At 45.5% G+C, this 16,447-nt stretch overlaps 1 protein-coding gene across 1 annotated transcript in view; it reads right to left on the bottom strand.

The window, feature by feature from the left end:
* Positions 1-16,447, bottom strand: part of MYBBP1A (MYB binding protein 1a) — a 52,624-nt gene that overhangs the window by 30,080 nt on the left and 6,097 nt on the right. Inside the window, exons 10-23 of the mRNA XM_036395324.2 lie at positions 16,086-16,193; positions 15,374-15,499; positions 14,440-14,643; positions 13,702-13,810; positions 13,237-13,324; positions 12,084-12,235; positions 11,281-11,370; positions 10,527-10,652; positions 9,673-9,837; positions 8,502-8,659; positions 7,481-7,615; positions 6,169-6,271; positions 3,779-3,910; positions 2,219-2,287 (exon numbers count right to left, since the gene is read on the bottom strand). Of these exons, the coding sequence (XP_036251217.1) occupies positions 2,219-2,287; positions 3,779-3,910; positions 6,169-6,271; positions 7,481-7,615; positions 8,502-8,659; positions 9,673-9,837; positions 10,527-10,652; positions 11,281-11,370; positions 12,084-12,235; positions 13,237-13,324; positions 13,702-13,810; positions 14,440-14,643; positions 15,374-15,499; positions 16,086-16,193 (1,765 nt within the window). The remainder of the gene's footprint in view (positions 1-2,218; positions 2,288-3,778; positions 3,911-6,168; positions 6,272-7,480; positions 7,616-8,501; positions 8,660-9,672; positions 9,838-10,526; positions 10,653-11,280; positions 11,371-12,083; positions 12,236-13,236; positions 13,325-13,701; positions 13,811-14,439; positions 14,644-15,373; positions 15,500-16,085; positions 16,194-16,447) is intronic.

The following is a 16,447-nucleotide window of genomic DNA, read 5'->3' as shown; positions in this document are numbered from 1 at the left end:
CCTCAGCCAGGCTGGTCCAGGGGAATCACTTAAGGACCAAGTTTAACTTTACACTAGAGGCCCCAGCAAGAGCAGAGCTTCTCCAAGTAAGAGGTGGACATGTAGGCCAGTGGCCACAACATCTTACTTACAGGCCCTAAAAAGAGGGACCAGTCTGGCAGGCCCCCTGCCTCCATGCTGCTCTCACAAACTTCCCAGGTATAGAGGATGAGCAGGCAGGAATTAGTGATCTTCACTAATCATTTTCATTTTGTTCACAACTACCTTAAAGCTCAAGCTGAAGGTACATCTCCCTCTCCCCCAGGCTGGCTGGGACAGTGGCCAGCAGCCCTGCTGTAAATACAGGAACAGCCAGAGCTGAGCCTCCACCTTCCTGTGCAGAGCATGGCTCTTCCCAGCTGCTGTGGCCCTGGGACACTCTCCTGAAGCTGTCTGCACAGCCAGGAAATCAGAATCCCTGTGGGATCAGCTGTCCATAGATGCAGCAGCCATACCCAGAACAATCAGCACTAACAGGGGGAGTGTTGGAACAGGAACTAAGGCTCCAGTCCCTGGGACTAAGCTAGTTTAATGATTACAAGCCAATATTCAGGGCTAAAAGTAGAAGACCACCCCACCTGCCTCTCAGTCATCAGGGCTGGCCAAATGCAGAGTATCATGAGAGCCTTGGTGTTTTCAGGACTCTTGAGTTAGCACAGCCCTTTTGGAAGCTGAGTCCTTCCAACTCATTTCCCAGAGCCTGCCAGGGAGAAGTTACCCCCCTGCTTTACCCACATCACTTTGCCACCTAGCCTGACTCCTACCCTACCCACTAGGATACCACCAAAACACATTTGCACTGAGAATCAGTGGGAAATTTAACTGAAGACCTGACAAATTGGACATTTGATGATGGGAAGCCAAAATTCCTGAAAAGGAAGCACTGTGTGAAAAATGTAAAGCTGTAACTCCAAGCTGCACAGGCTTTCCAGAGCTCACTCTCCATGTGCCTCTGTTTGAACAGCAGTATATCCATGTTCTGTGCCCAGCTCCCACACACTCCACATGTCCTCCCCTACTCCTCCCACCCACAGGCAAACAGGCTCTGCAAACAAAGCTCAAGCAGCTTGGTGGAAGCCCTGGAAGAAGGAGAATGCTATTCCCTGTGGAGAGACAAAGATAATGGAAGCTCCACATAATGGAGCTGTCTGCTTGGGATGCTGTTCTGGTCTCTTGAGGATGAGATCAAGTATGTGCCTTACAATTAATTTGTTATTTGTGTAACACATCCTTATTACCATCCACTGAAATTATTAATAGCTCAATTCACTCTTTTTTTTTTTTTTGGTCTTCTTTAAACCAAAGCCATTCCTGTTGGGTAAAGCTGCAATTTACACTGACAATGTAAAGCAGCCCTACTGTGAACACATACCTACCCCTTCACATTCCCACCAATGATCAGAAACAATAAACCAGCTATTTATGACACAGGGAGATCAATCTAGGATGTGCTTCTGCAGGGGACAGACACAGGGTACAGCTGGGGGGTGGGAAAGTTTGAGACAGTGCTACTGGCCCAGAGGGGTTTTGGTTATTAACTGTGTGGAAGGCCCCCCCAGTGCAGTGAAAATCCAGACAGGCCTCATTCCCTGCTCCAGAACACTGAGCTGTGCACTCACCCTGCAATGTTTTATTGATAAGGCTCCACTAATTTTGTGTTAGTCAGGCACAGGCAACCAACCATCAAAAATCAGATCTGTGGTACAGGTGGTTTTCAACTAAATACAGCAGCACACAGACTTTAAAATGCAGGAGAGATAGCAAGGACAACAGACTCAAGAACCTGACCCTGGGCAGCATGAGGAGGCAGGGACCACAGCACACTCCATTAATACCAAGGAACATCTTACCAAGAATGAGGTAATCAAGGAATAAGCAACTGGAGTCAGCCCCCACCACAATCAGGCCTCAACCCTGAGAGCTGCAGGCAGTTTTTGAAGGAGATTCTACCCAAGAACCCCCATGATTGTGGACATATTGTGTGGCACTTCCACAGCTTCACAGCCCTGAAGCAGCAAGGCAGCGTTTGCAAAAGCTCTGCCCCCCTGAAAGCCACTTCCAAAACTGGGCAGCCCTAAAAGCATATTATAAACATATTAAAAATCATCTGAGCTGCCATGTTTAAGTTACTTCTCTGATTGACTGCTACACAGCTTTGTTTGTTTACTTTCATTCTTACCTGCTGATGTTGCCTGGCTGCTGCTGTGATAAACTCAACCAGAGTATCTACTAATGGCTTACACATGATCTGTAACAAAGAAAGACACAGATTCTCATTAGTGGTTTGCTGACAGGTTTGTTTTTCAAGCAAAATAGTCTATATTTTACACAGCCTCCTGAGTAACAAGAAAATGACACAAGAAAGAGAAGCACCCAGAAATCAGCAACAGTTTATTTGAAAATTAAAAGCTTTTTTCACAGCAGCTCTGAGTGAAATCTTGATCACAACAAAAAGCAGCAGCAAAACTTTTCACCTCTTTTCACCTGGAAAAATCAGGCAAGCATTTTTTACTCCCTGTGTTCAGCTAAGTGAAAACTAAAGTCTGCATCTGGCTGACGCTTTCTGTAGTGTCTATTCCCATTGTGCACAGCCCCAGACCCAGGCAAAGAAGAACATGTTGAGTTGTAGCCAGGTGTGGGTTGGTCTCTTCTCCCAGGGAACAAATAACAGGATAAAAGGAAAGGACCTAAGGTTGCACATGGGGAGGTTTACATTAGGTATAAGGAACAATCTCTTCACTGAAAGGGTTGTCAGGCACTGGCACAGGCTTCTCAGGGAAATGGTTGAGTCACCATCCCTGGAGGTATTTAGAAAGACTGTGGATGTGGTGATTTTAAAAGATAATTCCACAAGGAACAGTTATATGGAATCTAGAGGTTTTAGAAATCTGCAGATGGGATCTTAAGTTTGCTGTCCATGTGGGCAACACACAGCCCTGCTCTCCCTCCATTTCTCAAACAAGGCATGGTGGGCTGGTGCCCTAAGAAAGCTGGCAAGCAGAACTCTCTGCTGGATGGAGTCCTCAGTCTGAAAGCATCCTGTCCCAGTTACATCTCCTCCCACCCTCACATCAGACATCAATTCTCCAAGGTTTGGAGAAAGGGCTTCTGGCAGCTGTCTCTAGCTTGCTCTGACCTAAAACCCCCTGAAGAATTGTGACATTCAGGCCCATGGCCTGTTTCTTAAAAAACTGGCTGTCCTCATAGAGGAGACCAGCCCCAGGCTTAGGTCAAGCTTGCAGGAAATACATCAAACATTTCAGACACTTGCACTGTCTGAATATCAGGCTTGAAGATTAGATTCCAATTAGACTTCACACTCTTCAGCCTTCTTGGAAGAAAACTGAGAAACTGAGCATGCAGTGGGAGCAGAGCTGGACAGGAGCTACCTTGGTTGTTCAAACAAGGTGACCTTTGCCTGTGTGCAAACCTTGTCATCCATGTTGTCTTAAATACTGGTAAAAATTTAAAGCTTCTTAGGATATGTTTTAAAGAGCAGCCTGCTGTTCACCTGCTTTCTGCATGCAGTATCCCAGTCCAAACCATAAATAAGATCCTGGCCTCCTCCAGTGTTGTTATAAAAACTGAGTCTAAGAGTCTGAGCAGGTGAAAATCCAAGGGAACCTCACAGCAATTTCAAAAGTCTGCAATAAAGCAGAGAAGTTTCTCTCCCTACTTTGCCCAGAATTATAATCATACTTTGGAGGCACCAGAAGACAACAGAGCCATCAGCACTTACTGGGAAACGTTTGAAGAGATCATGGAACATGGAGCATGTGAGGGGACTGTTCCTTTTGCTGAGGAACTGGGTCAGTGCCTGCTGATAGATAGCAGCCACCTTCTTCACATTCAAACAGCCTGGGTTCAAAAGCTGGAGGGAAGAAAACAAAATAAAAGCATTTCCAGTAAAACACAAGAATGATTCACTAACCATGAATAAATTAATTTTCATCAGTTCTAAGAGGTTTTCCCAACAACTAGTTATGCTTGAGATATGACACAGAAACATGAATAAACAGCCAAGTGGGCCCCAAATATGCTCTCCCACATGACCTTGTCACTGAAGGGCAGCACAGCTTCCTAGCAGGACTACACACACTCCATGTAGTATGGGGGCTGTGCTCTACCTTTGTGGTTGGCATGTCTAGTACACAAGGCTCCCAGGGCACTGCAAGCCCATCCTGCAGTAGCTGGGCTGTGCACATGGTGTTTGTTCTCAGCTGAAGAGCTCCTTCTATCTGTATATTTTAGTGTATGTACATATCTGTATCTACATACACTTAGCACCTATGTCCAGGACTCCTAGGTACTCCACAGACAAGCCCTAGCACTGATCAGGGATCCAGCAATCCCAAAACTGTGTCCATGCTCCAATATCCCCCTCTGGTGGGGAACGAGAATCCCAGACACACAGCAACCAGCTGAGACCTGCTCAGGCTACATGAATCTAAACAAACAGGAGTCACTGAAGAGCCAAGTGTGGAGCACTGCATCCCAACATTCCTGACTGTTCTCACACTGCCAGGGAAGAACTGCTCTTTGGGAAGAGGGAAAAATTCGGGCCCAGGAGGAAAAAGCTGTGATCTTCACAGTAGTGAACCTTTGCCCAAGGAATTTTTCCACAGCCTCATGGAAACCTAAAGTGAAGTTAATGTGGTGTGCTGTTCTCAGGTTAAACTCACACTGCTACTGCAGCTGAACACTAAAGGCTAAAGTAAAACAAGGAAGATGGGTCTTGAAATATGACCTCCGTTTTTTCTAGGTGAGTGTCTCTACTTAGCACTTATTTGATACACACACCTGCAGAGGAAACAATTTATTTCTCCTTCCATGCATACATTTACTAAAAAAATTTCTTCTATAGCTTTTCCATAAATTTGGCTACTCCATCCTAGTGTCTGCTCTAGTTCCACTTTCCTGCTTATCAAAAAGCTCCAAATTATGCTCACAGAGCACAGCTCACTGGAAACACACAACACCTCTGTCTCTGGTTCCCCACTGCAAAACCTCCCTGGCCTCAACACAATGTCAGTCAGCATCAGCAGCATGACATGAGCTGAGCTGTCATTTCCCTCAAACTGGCAGCTCATGTCAGCTGCTGGCTCTGCCCTGCCTGGCCAGGACCAGAGCACTGCTCCCACTGGAATAAGAGGCTTCCCTGTGAAACTGCACAAGGATGCTGTGAAGCATGCCTCACTCTAGCCTCAAAGTCAAGGATGTTGTTTATATTCTCCCCAGATCTCCCATTTTGTTTTTCTTTCACAAAAGGCCCAGCACTGCACAGGAGCTACTTGGATTAACACCCTCCACCTCTCCCTAAGCCCTAGAAACACTGGCTGTCTGTTCAGCCTCCAGCAATACTTCCATGTGTGTAATTTCCAGGAGGGAGCTCTGTTTGTTTTTCTACCCCACAAGATGTCAGCAAGAGCACTAATTCCTGTGATCAATGTGAGGGGTGCAGAGGCAAGGCCAGGGTCAGCTGCTGAGACTGAGACACTGCTTGCTAAGTTTCTAGTGGAGGTGACTGGAGTGGGCTGCCCAATATAAAGGGTCACCTACTCTGAGACCTGTGAAATGCAGCAGAGACAGGAGGTGAAAGGGGATCAGACTAAGGGTCTCCTAGTAATGGACACCTGCAGCACAATCAGATGAAGTCTCCCTTCAAACAACTACCACTGAAATCAGGGCTGCTCCAAACACTCTTCACCTTTCACCTTAGCCCAAACCTCAGGGGAATAGGAGTTTACTCTCATCCACCACTGTTGTGTGTCTTCCTGCTCCTCAGCAGCCTCTGGAAAAAACTCAAGAGTGACTGCCAGGAGTTTAATGGAAAAACAGCATATCAGGGAGGAGAAAGCACAAATACACATGAGGCTTCTTTGGACATCAACCTAGATTCACTGAATCAGCAGCCCCTGTGCCTACGGGCAAGCAGGCAGGAAAGGGTGAAAGCCAGGAGGGTGAGGGCCAGAAAGGGATGGGGAACTTTTCAGTGTCATGGAAATCAGGTAGACAGGTACCTGCAAGCAGCAGGCCCAGTGACAATGAACAAGGAAGGCCCACCTGCAAAACCAGGTAATGCAGCTTTACTGGCAAAAACACAGCCTCAGGAGCAGCCTCATGTCTTACCTGACATGCCTGCTTTGCTCTGCTGTCACTCTCTTTCTCAGGCTCAGGGGGAGCAGTTGAGGATGTGTTTCCTTTCAACACTTTGAGCAGGTACAATGAGGCACTATAAAAGAAAAGGGGAGAACACTGCAGTTACCAGCCACAGTGAAGCTACCTAAGGGCAGAGGCCAAGAGGCACAGGCAGCTTACTCTGTAGCAAAGATGGTTACAGAATTTGAGAGGGTCCCACCTCTCAGTCTAACCCACTCTGGCCAGACCTAAAGACAAAGAAACCTCAGGAAGCTGAATCATTTCATTGTGTGTCATCACAGTCAGGTATCTCCACTGTCAGCCTGGCTTCCTCAAGCTCATGCTTTTGACTGGCACTGCTGGAGGAGTTCTGCACCTTGCCCAGGATTTCTGAGCCTGCACAGCTCAGCCAGTGCTGCAGCATGGCCTCAGCCTCAGCTGCTACGCACTGGAGAACTCAGGCTGGAGAACTCTCCATTGGGACAGCATGCAGACCTCTGTGTTTGTGGGAAATGCAGAATTTAGTGGGCACTGCTCCACTGAGGACTGCCACTGCTGGGAAGCTGCCAGGGAACTGTGCAGCACACACAGCCAGCCCCAGGTTGCCAGAAGTACCACGGTTCCTGCACAGTCATGGGGGAGATGTGCTGCAGAGCCAACAATGTCCAATGGCACTGGGTTGACCATGCAACATGGTACCCACTGCACACACAGCTGAGCTGAAAAATCCCAGATTGAGTATGAAAACCCTCATGAAACTGGCTGCATGTCACAAGAGAGCCTGCTGGTAAATAACACTCCTTTCTACAGAACAGCAAGATCACTCATCTTTCTAACAAATATGTATCTGGCTTATCCTAATTTTCCTGTATTCTACAGCAAAGGAGAAAATGCTGGCATGTACAGGAAGGACTCAATGGCTATTGCCCTCAGTGTGCTATCATGGAGACAGTAAACACCACATTTAAAGAACAATCATCACAGGTTAATTAGGAAATACACTCATCCCCCACTGAAGCACACACACTGCATTACTCCCAGAGGAAGCCTCAAGCAAGCATTTCCCAGCAGCAGCACTGTACCAGACCATTTCTGTATCACAGAAGCTATAAAAGACAATCACCAAAAAATAGACATATTTGAAAATGCTTCAGACTGTCAGGACTGACTAGTCCTTATGCAAGACACAGATGCTGGTATGAAGCCTTCTGAAAGGTTCTTGCTTCCCAGACCTCTAAACACACAACATCACACCTGCTCAGATGTCACAGCATCAGTAGAGAAGCTCCTTGTGAACACTCACCTGAAGTAGTAGAGAGCCACTGCAGAGTCAGTGTGCTTGCAGGCTTTCTTGACCAGTCTCTGCACTAAGGCATGCACATCCTCCTGCAGGGAGGCCACTCTCTTACAGTACTGCTTGTTGCGGCACAGCGAGTTCCTGCACAGCATGAAACAAACACAAACATCACCTACAGACAGAGCTCTGGGAGCAGATGGCCAGGAGCACTTAGCACTTGTCAGGGTGAGTGAGAGCAAAACCAGAACTCAGTGAGTGGTAACAAGCAATGCTAGCTAGGTACTCAGCAGACAAGCCCTGCAGCACATGGCTGTGGCAAGAAAGGTGAGGACTCTGAACACTCCTCACCTTCAAGCACAAATTCAGGCTTCAGAGATGACTTTCCCTCAGAGCTCCCACAAAGGGGACTGACTACCTCAAGCTTGTTACTTCACAACTGGTTCTCAAGTGGGGAGAGAGCAGCACTGAAAATGCTTTAGAGAGTGCTGAGGATGTCAAGAAGTGGTGCACAGAGGACAGATGTGACACACTATGCATTCTATCTGTCTCAAGCTGGTATGATCCCTCTCTTCTGGCCCTAACAGAGAATTTGCATTCTGCCTGTCTCAGAAATAACTTGTTGAGAGTTTGTTCCAGCCACAGCAGCAACTCTGTCAGCCTTGGGAGTTGTTCTGTGGTCTGACCCAGAGGTCAGAGGCCCGTGGAGGTATTCAGTGACACGGCTCCATACCTGCAATACCTGTGTTTGTTCTTGAGGCTTCCACCTGCAAACAGGCTTGACACTTCAAGTCCTTTAGCCTAGAAAATACAGATCCTAATTCCTTTCCTGCAGGTCATGACTAAGCACTGTGTATGTGTGTGGTGCTGGTAATCTAACCTACACATGGTGCTGGTAATCTAACCTACACAATCTCTAAGCACAGCAATTGCCTTCAACCTTAGAAAGAGCAGTTCCTAGTGGTCAACCAATACCACAGATGTTTATCAAAAGCCATTGTCCATTACCTGGAGATCTAAGGACACTTACTTGAAGATACTAGCTGTTTTCTGGAGGAAATCCACCTCCTGCTTGTCAGAGTCTGAGCTCATGCACTGTTCAATCAACTGAAGCAGGGGCTCAATGATATCAAACACCAAGGGGTTCTCTGCTTGCTTAACCAGGAACACATCAATCAGATCCAACACCTGCAAACACAGTTATCCATGTGAGGAGTACAGCAGACAGGGAAACAAGATGGATTTACCCAGAGCACCTACCAGTAGGAGCAGCTGGAGAGGGCTGAAGAAAATCATTTACAGCTGAGATCTGTACATATTCTGGTATCATTTCTACTGTTAAGGCATAGGAAACTGAAAATTAAAATTTGAAACTGAAGATTGGGAGTTGTCTGTTGGTTCCAACTCTATTTTGTGCAGTGACACCATTTAGAAAGAACAGTTAAAAGAATCAGTGTCACCTGGCACAGGTCCCTGTTAGCAGCACTGACTGACAGATCTCACTCCTGCAAGCCCCCCTGAATTACAGACAGTGCACCAGCATAAAATCAGCCTTTTTATAGAACAGCATCTACAGAAAGGGAAATGCAGTAGAGCCACTGGCTCACTTCACTATTCAGCTTGGCTAACTGACTCCTGACTCCCGTTTTTGTCTGGGAGCAGCTGGAGCTGTCCCTGGGTGCTGGAATGTCCCAGAAGGTCCATGCTGACACCAGGCGGCCTGACCTCAGCATTACAGTCACAACCGACCAGTGGGCTCTGTACAAAGCCCCAATTTTACTGGCAAAAAAAGCTCATGTTGCAAAATGACCCGAGGCACTTCATGCTTTCAGGAATACAAGGCTTGTCCTGAGGGATCTTTGGGTTCCTCCAGCGACCCAAAGATCCCTCTTGGGATCTTTGGGTAGCTGGAGGAAAGGATCTTATCAATTTAAGCATTTCAGATCAGCAAATGAAAACCATGATGCCCTTTTTGACAGCACAATCCTGGTTTTCAAACAGACCTGTGAAGCCCCAATCACTGAGCCCAACAGTGCTGTGCCAGGTGCTGTACAAAGCCAGAACAATCCAGTCACAGCTTCCAGGGGCTCATGACATAGGAGAATGTCCAAGCTGTTTAGTGTTAGGTAGCTCACAGCATGCAGAGGCTTCAAGTGACATGCTATAAGGCAGAGGTCTTCACACAAACGCTTCTCTCCCACCTTAGCCTTGAAATCCCTCCGCAGGATCTTCTCTTTCCGCGTTCTGTCCTTCTCATCTTTCTTCGCCTGGATCCGTTTCTGCTGCTCAGCAAAAAGGGCTGAGATGTTCTTGTCAAGAGCCATCATAGCCTCATCATCCAGCTCTTCATCACTCTTATCTTCTTCCTTTTGATTTTGGGAGAGAAAACCGAACACATCAACTCATGCACTTCTAAAGGACAGCGGGGAGGGAGCTAGAGCCAAGACCAGACTCAAGTAGGGGTGTAACAGAATAATACTGTAGGGAGGGAACACAGATGCTCAGACCCACGAGAAATCTCACTTATATCTCCCATCAGGTAATCTGGCTGCACAGCACTAACATGTAGAGAGAATCAGGAGAGGAAAGAGGCTGAGGTTTTGACCTGACTCCCTCTGTGCTGTTGGTCCTTCAGTAAAGAGGTTCATACGTTGCTATGTCTGCAGCCTTTATTGGGATCATTAAATCAAACTCTATCACTGCTACAGTAAGTCTCCAGAGTGGCCTTCAGGGAACACTCCTCCACACAGGCCAGCCAACACACGTAACAGTACCTCAGTGCTTTAGCTCTCATCAATCTCATTTATTACAGGCAGGAGCACAAGCTGTGTCAGGCTAGACTGAACAAGCTAAAGTGCTCAAGATATATGAACAATAAATAAAAGGACAAGTGACTTATTCCCACAGCTCACCTAAGATCATGAGTGTTTCAAGTGCCATACAAAGATGGATGCAAGGGTTGAGACTGCGTGAGTTCAGGCAGGATGAGGGTTACTAGATCATCTCTCACCCCAACCTCCTGGTATCTGTACCAAGGTAGGCAGTGAAAACATACCAAAGCATTCCCTCCTTGGAGAACTTTCATCAGCTGACTGCGAAAATTATCATCAACTTCTTCACCCTCCTCATCTTCACTGTCAGTGGTGTCTTCATCTGAGGAGTCCTCGCTTCCTTCTTCATCCTAAGGAAGGAAAGTTCATCTCCTGAGCTCACCACACAAGCCCAACTCAATTCTCAGAAATAAAACCTCAACCCTCCCCATCTCTCCTGCCTTCCTTCTAGCCCTCAGATCCAAGTAGAGACACTCAGATAACGGGGTACCAGGTCTCCACAAGAGCTAAAAGTGGAATATAATACAGACTTCTCTGTCACATTAAATAAGCATCAAAGAGAAGCTTCCAAGGAACAGCTCCCATCTGACCCTCCTCTCTGCTGATGCCTGTAATGCTTCATGACTTGAATATCTACAGTCCTAAAAACGTGAGATCTGGAATCCAGCTGGCTGTGCACCACACCACGATTCTGTCTGTGGCTGCAGAAAGGCCAGGCCTGTGCTCCTTTCAGGATGCAGCTCTTTCTTCTCAGAAAGGCATCTGTTCAACCAGCCACACCTACAACTGCAGGCCAAGAGACTCGAGCATGCACTTCCAACAAGGCTTTTGTGTGTGGAACCTTCTAAATAAACCTTAATAGAGGAACAGCCATTTTCCTCAAGTAGAGAAATTATGTTCATCTATTAACACAGCTCAGGAGAACCGTTAAATACTGAGGATATGAGGAGTGTTTGTAACTGGCAATGGCACAATTACCGTGTCCTGGGCAGATTTGGTCTTTTTGTTTGATTCTTCCATCACAACGACTGCACTTTCTTCATTTTGCTCTTGGTTAGGGTCAAATACCTACAAAAAAAAAAGGGATTTGTGTTTTTTGTTTTGTTTTTAACCATCTCCTGTGTACAACAGACAGAAACTTCAGCACAGTAAACCAGCTGAATAATGGAATTTTAAGTAAGGGCATTCAATTTCTGCTAATTAACATGCCAAGTTCTTTCTGTAAGTAACAAAAAAGGTGGAGAAAACTGAAGATGCTGGTGGCATCACACACCTTGGTTTGTTACAAATGAAGTATTAGGTTCATCACAAAGTACCTGACAGCCCATTTTAGCAATCCACATATTATTTTCTCAGTAGGCATCACCTTTCTTAGTGGTTTGACCAATTCAGATTTTTAGTGTCACTTATTTTTAGGACCTCTACAAAAAAAGCACCTTTCTAGAAAAAAGAAATGTTACCATTTATACTCACATATAAAATCTACTAGTTATATAAACTGACCCAGGAATTTCTTCAGCCTAAAACTATCAAATAATACAGCTTGAAGTTAGCAGATCTCAGGCTCCTGTAAAAAAAACAACCAAACTCCTCCCCCACATAAACAAAAAATAGCCTAAGCACTCTCTAAATTACAGCTCAAATTCAGTAGCACACATCATCGGACAGTTCCTAAATCAAGTAGACTTTAAATTAAACCCAAAATTGAGACATGCTTGTACATACATCTGTTAGGGGCTAAACAGGCAAACAGCACAAGGCCCTGCTAGTGCCTCACTTACATCCAGAATGAGCTGCAAGCCCCTCTTGGTCAGGCTGGGGCAAATCCACACAAAGACACTCTTGGAAATCCGACGTAAGAGGAGGCTGGGCTGGGCAAGGAGGGAGAGAAGGATTTCCACCATCACCTCAACCCATCCTGGCTCTGAGCTGTCTGCACAGGAACAAACAAACAATGACAGGAAGAGGCATTGCTATATCAGTAAGAAACTACAGAAAAATTCACCAAGGAATAAAAATTAAAATTGTCCTTCTAGCTGACTCTGAAAAGTACCACTCAGCAACACAGAGCAGAAGGCAGGGAGGAAGAAACCACAGGGAGAAACATGTTTGAAATGGTCTTTTGACCACTGCAAAGGCTTACCAGGTAACAAAAGCTACTATTTATTAAATCATTACTTAGATTAGCAGTTCTGCAAGTTGCCTGGCACGTACTTGGTCACATTAAAGCAGCTGGTCAGCAAAAGTATGTGCATTTTATAGTGTTTCCAGTGAAATCACAGCAGCCCATGAAAAGTGATGGCATTTGAAATTCATCCTTTAGTCCAAAAGTTTGGGAATCCCGCTCTACAACCAACCAAACCACCAAAGAATTACAGCTTTTATTTTCAGTGTCCTCAAATAGATTTACACAGATTTCAGGAGAACAAGACCACAGTTGGAGAGGAAATCAAAAGATCAAGCCAAGTTTTTTCCTGGTCAGGTCCCAACCTAGAGGTCCACAGGCCCTAAACAAGGATCAGCCTCCATCTCCAAACATGCTGTGTTTCCACAGAGGACACATTTAGCTTGCTCAGAACTCAAGCTAAGAAGGAAACATGTTTGATGCCTGCTGGGAGTTTGAGCCCACAGCTCTGCCAGGCAGACACCACCAGGTCACCACCAGGCACTGGCCCACACAGAACAGTGCCTCAAGGAGAATGAACTCCCTTGGAGTGCTCACCCAAACAAGGGCAGCTGTGCAGCTCAGCTCTCCTTCCCAAGGCACACAGGAACACAACCCGCTGACAGTGCACACAGAGAGCTGGAGCACAAGACTTAGAATGGAAAGAGAATGAAGAGGGATTCTCCTGGGGGTAAGTGCATCAAGCCAGAACCAATGCAGAGTGCTTCACTAACAATCCCACTCCCTTTCTTTCTGTAGGGAGGACTCACCAGCCTTCTTCTTCTTGGCTTCTTTGCTGAATGCCTTCTCTGTGCAGTTCAGAAGGTCACTCAGAACCTCCACTGTTTCAGACTGATTCTGTTTGATCACAAGCAGACAGGAAACAGGCTCAGAACTCCCCACTACCAACAACAACAGAAGGAACATGCTCCAAATCTAAGGACCACTCTAAACAGGTACAAATATTACAATCAACAACTACAACTCTTTTGCAAAAAAAATCCATGAAATTAAGTAAAAATTGCTCCTGTCAGCAGCAAATCAAGGGCAGAACTAATAGTGAGGCCAAGCTTTGCCCACTATGTGTCTACAGACAGTGTAAGTTGCCCGTTTTCAGAAGCCAGAGGTTCTGAAAGGCTGGATCTCTGAACACAGAGGAGCTCCCCATCTTGGTGTTCAGAAAGCCCAGCTATCAGGCTATTTTATGCTACAGAAATATTCATCAGAGATCTTACCTTGAAAAGATGAATGGCTATTGAAAGGAGAAGTTGTTGGAAAGCACCAACTTTGGCACTGTCTGATTTGTTTTCCTTTTTCTGCAGATTCTTCACAGACTGAAGTGTTCTGAAAAAAGAAACCTCTCTGAGTTTTCACAACTACAACAGCAAATCATCTTGTATGACCAGACTAAAAACATGACCAAAACTACAGTACTGTATTGTGTACTTAACATTTCATCTATTGGCATTGGATACTCTTTTAGTACACAATCTTAACCCAATAATAGTATCTGACTGAATGTGGGTTATAAAAAAACTGCACTTGTGCACAGACTACATTCCTACTACCACAGCCAAGGCTAGACCTTAATGGGGAATCAAAAAGACTCTCAGAAAGGAGTCATTGAGAAGTCTGTACAGGCATTTTTAAGAGAAAAGATAAGCAGACGGTTACAATCATGTGTGGGAGAAGGACCATAGAAAAGATCACATAGTTAACACATAGAAGGAAGAGGAAGAAAGGAATGGGGTGAAAAGAAACAGAAAGATACTCTGAAACCCAGTCAGGTGCAGGATACTCAAAGGGAACAAAAACAACTGGCACTGCCTGTGAAATGCTGTGCTACAGCAAGCAGAACATCACGAGGCAAAGAGAACATAACATCTCTTTTACTGTCCTAAAGAGAAACCAAGACCAGGGCTCCCACCTTTCTCACTTGACCAACCCGGCACCCAGTTTCCCAAGCATCTCACCTCTCCCAGATATCCCTCTGTTCCTTGGTAAAAGGTTTCACAGCTTTGACATGCTCAGTGGAGAGCAGCTTGTTGGCATACTCCACAAGGAGAAAGATCCACAGCTTCCCATCTGCAGTCACACCATGGACGTGCTTCTCTCTCAAGGCTGCAGCCTTTGCTGTATCCCCCAAAACAGGCAGGGTGTTTAATGTCTGAAGTAACCTGCAAAGAAAGACAGCCACCATGTTATTGTCAGAGGAACCAAATGGCTTCCTCCTACTTACTAAAATAATACCCAGCAGCAAAGCACTCTCATCCCAGAGCTCTGGTCACTCACTGCAGCCCAGGCTGACAGTGCCCAACTTTCAACCCACACATCCAGCCAAGATAGTAGTGAAAAGCTCATTACCTTGGTGGTCCCAAGCCATCCAGTGCTCTTAAGGACACTATTAATCTCAGTTGCTTCTCACTCTGTGTCCCGCCATGTCCTCTGCTTTCCTTCTACTGAGGTTTGGCAATCATCTAAAAGCATCTATTACCAACTCTATCTTCCTTAGCACAGGAAGGGCTGTGGAGTCACCAGCACCTCACACAGAGTGGCCAGAAATCCACCAGCACAACCCCAGCACCTCCCTCTTGGGTCCTTCCCCTTCCAGTTTGCAATAGAGGCAATGGAAATACTATGGGGAAAAGCAGTATGAGCTCAACTCCACACCTGCCATATCATCTCACATATACTCATCATCCCATATACACTCATTTGTCATGGACAAAACACAATCTTTGAAAAATCCATCTCTATAAAAAAAGCCATTTCCTGGTGCTAGAGTCAAAGAAATGTTCCAATAGCAGCCTAGCATTCCAAACCTCTTGCCCTGCCATTCACAAGCTCATCTTATCCTCAGGAAAAAAGGGAACTTTCCAAGCTTAAAGCATGCAATCAAACCCTTACCCAAAGAAGTAGTTTTCTGTCTCTGTATGATCCCGTTCATTCAGGGGCTCTGATGGAAGGACACTGGCTTCAGCTACCTGGGAATTCTTCTTCTTAGCAACAAAGAAAGCATGGAAGAAGCAAAACCTAGAACAGACAGAAAGAGGAACAGAATGAAAACCCAGATTGGTCATAACAAAGCAAAATCAGCCCATGCATGCAAACCAAACAGCTCCACGTTCAAGGAAGTCCAAGCACTGAAAAAAGCACTATTTACAATGAGACTGTTCTCTCAAGATACACAGGGTAAAGAAGAGAAAAAGCTGCTCAGGACTTCTCAAAACTGAAGCACCAACTCTTAAGGCCACAAAACACAATACTAAGACTGGCAGATGTGGGTCATACTCTACAAGGCACTTTAGTGACAGATAAATACTTATTAAGACCTGATGTTAAAAATAGTATCTTCAAGCAGTTTAGGCAAGCAGGAACGGAAAATTTATTGAAAATAAATGGGACTAATGTGATTTTAAATGCCAACTACTTAGGACACAGGTTAGTCCAATTATGCAGAAGGTATTTTGAAAACAAAACCTAGTCTCTCCTAGATGATTTGTTATGGAGCATTTCCACTACTGGATTTGCCTAGTGTCATGGGGACAGCTTATCTGCAATACTGCTGTTGAGCTACACACAATTATCCCAAGCATGTGTGTCTTTACATCAGTCTCACCTGGCAATGTCCATCACAAGGCTCTCTTCTTTTCTGGTGGCACTTTCAATGATGCTAACCAGTCTGTGCATGATCCATCTTCTCAATCGAGCAATCTTCTGTTGTGCTCTTTGAATAAGAAGGTGGGCACAATCAGCAGTTTGACCACTAACCCAACATAAATACACTGCACAATCCACTGCATCAAGAGGTGACTTACAGATATTTAGAGGCTTTACACTAAAACTGGCAAAGTTACGTAGTAACAAAGCAATAGGTACAAAAGAAGAGATATAATCTTCTCAAGTTTGCTTTTTACTATGCAAAAGGTGATCTACTTATCCCACAGAGAGTCTGCAGATGAGCAAAAAGCACTTCAAGAA

Source organism: Molothrus ater, chromosome 21, assembly GCF_012460135.2.
Source record: "Molothrus ater isolate BHLD 08-10-18 breed brown headed cowbird chromosome 21, BPBGC_Mater_1.1, whole genome shotgun sequence".
Taxonomy (NCBI): Eukaryota; Metazoa; Chordata; class Aves; order Passeriformes; family Icteridae; genus Molothrus; species Molothrus ater.
This window is presented reverse-complemented; position numbering and strand designations above follow the sequence as displayed.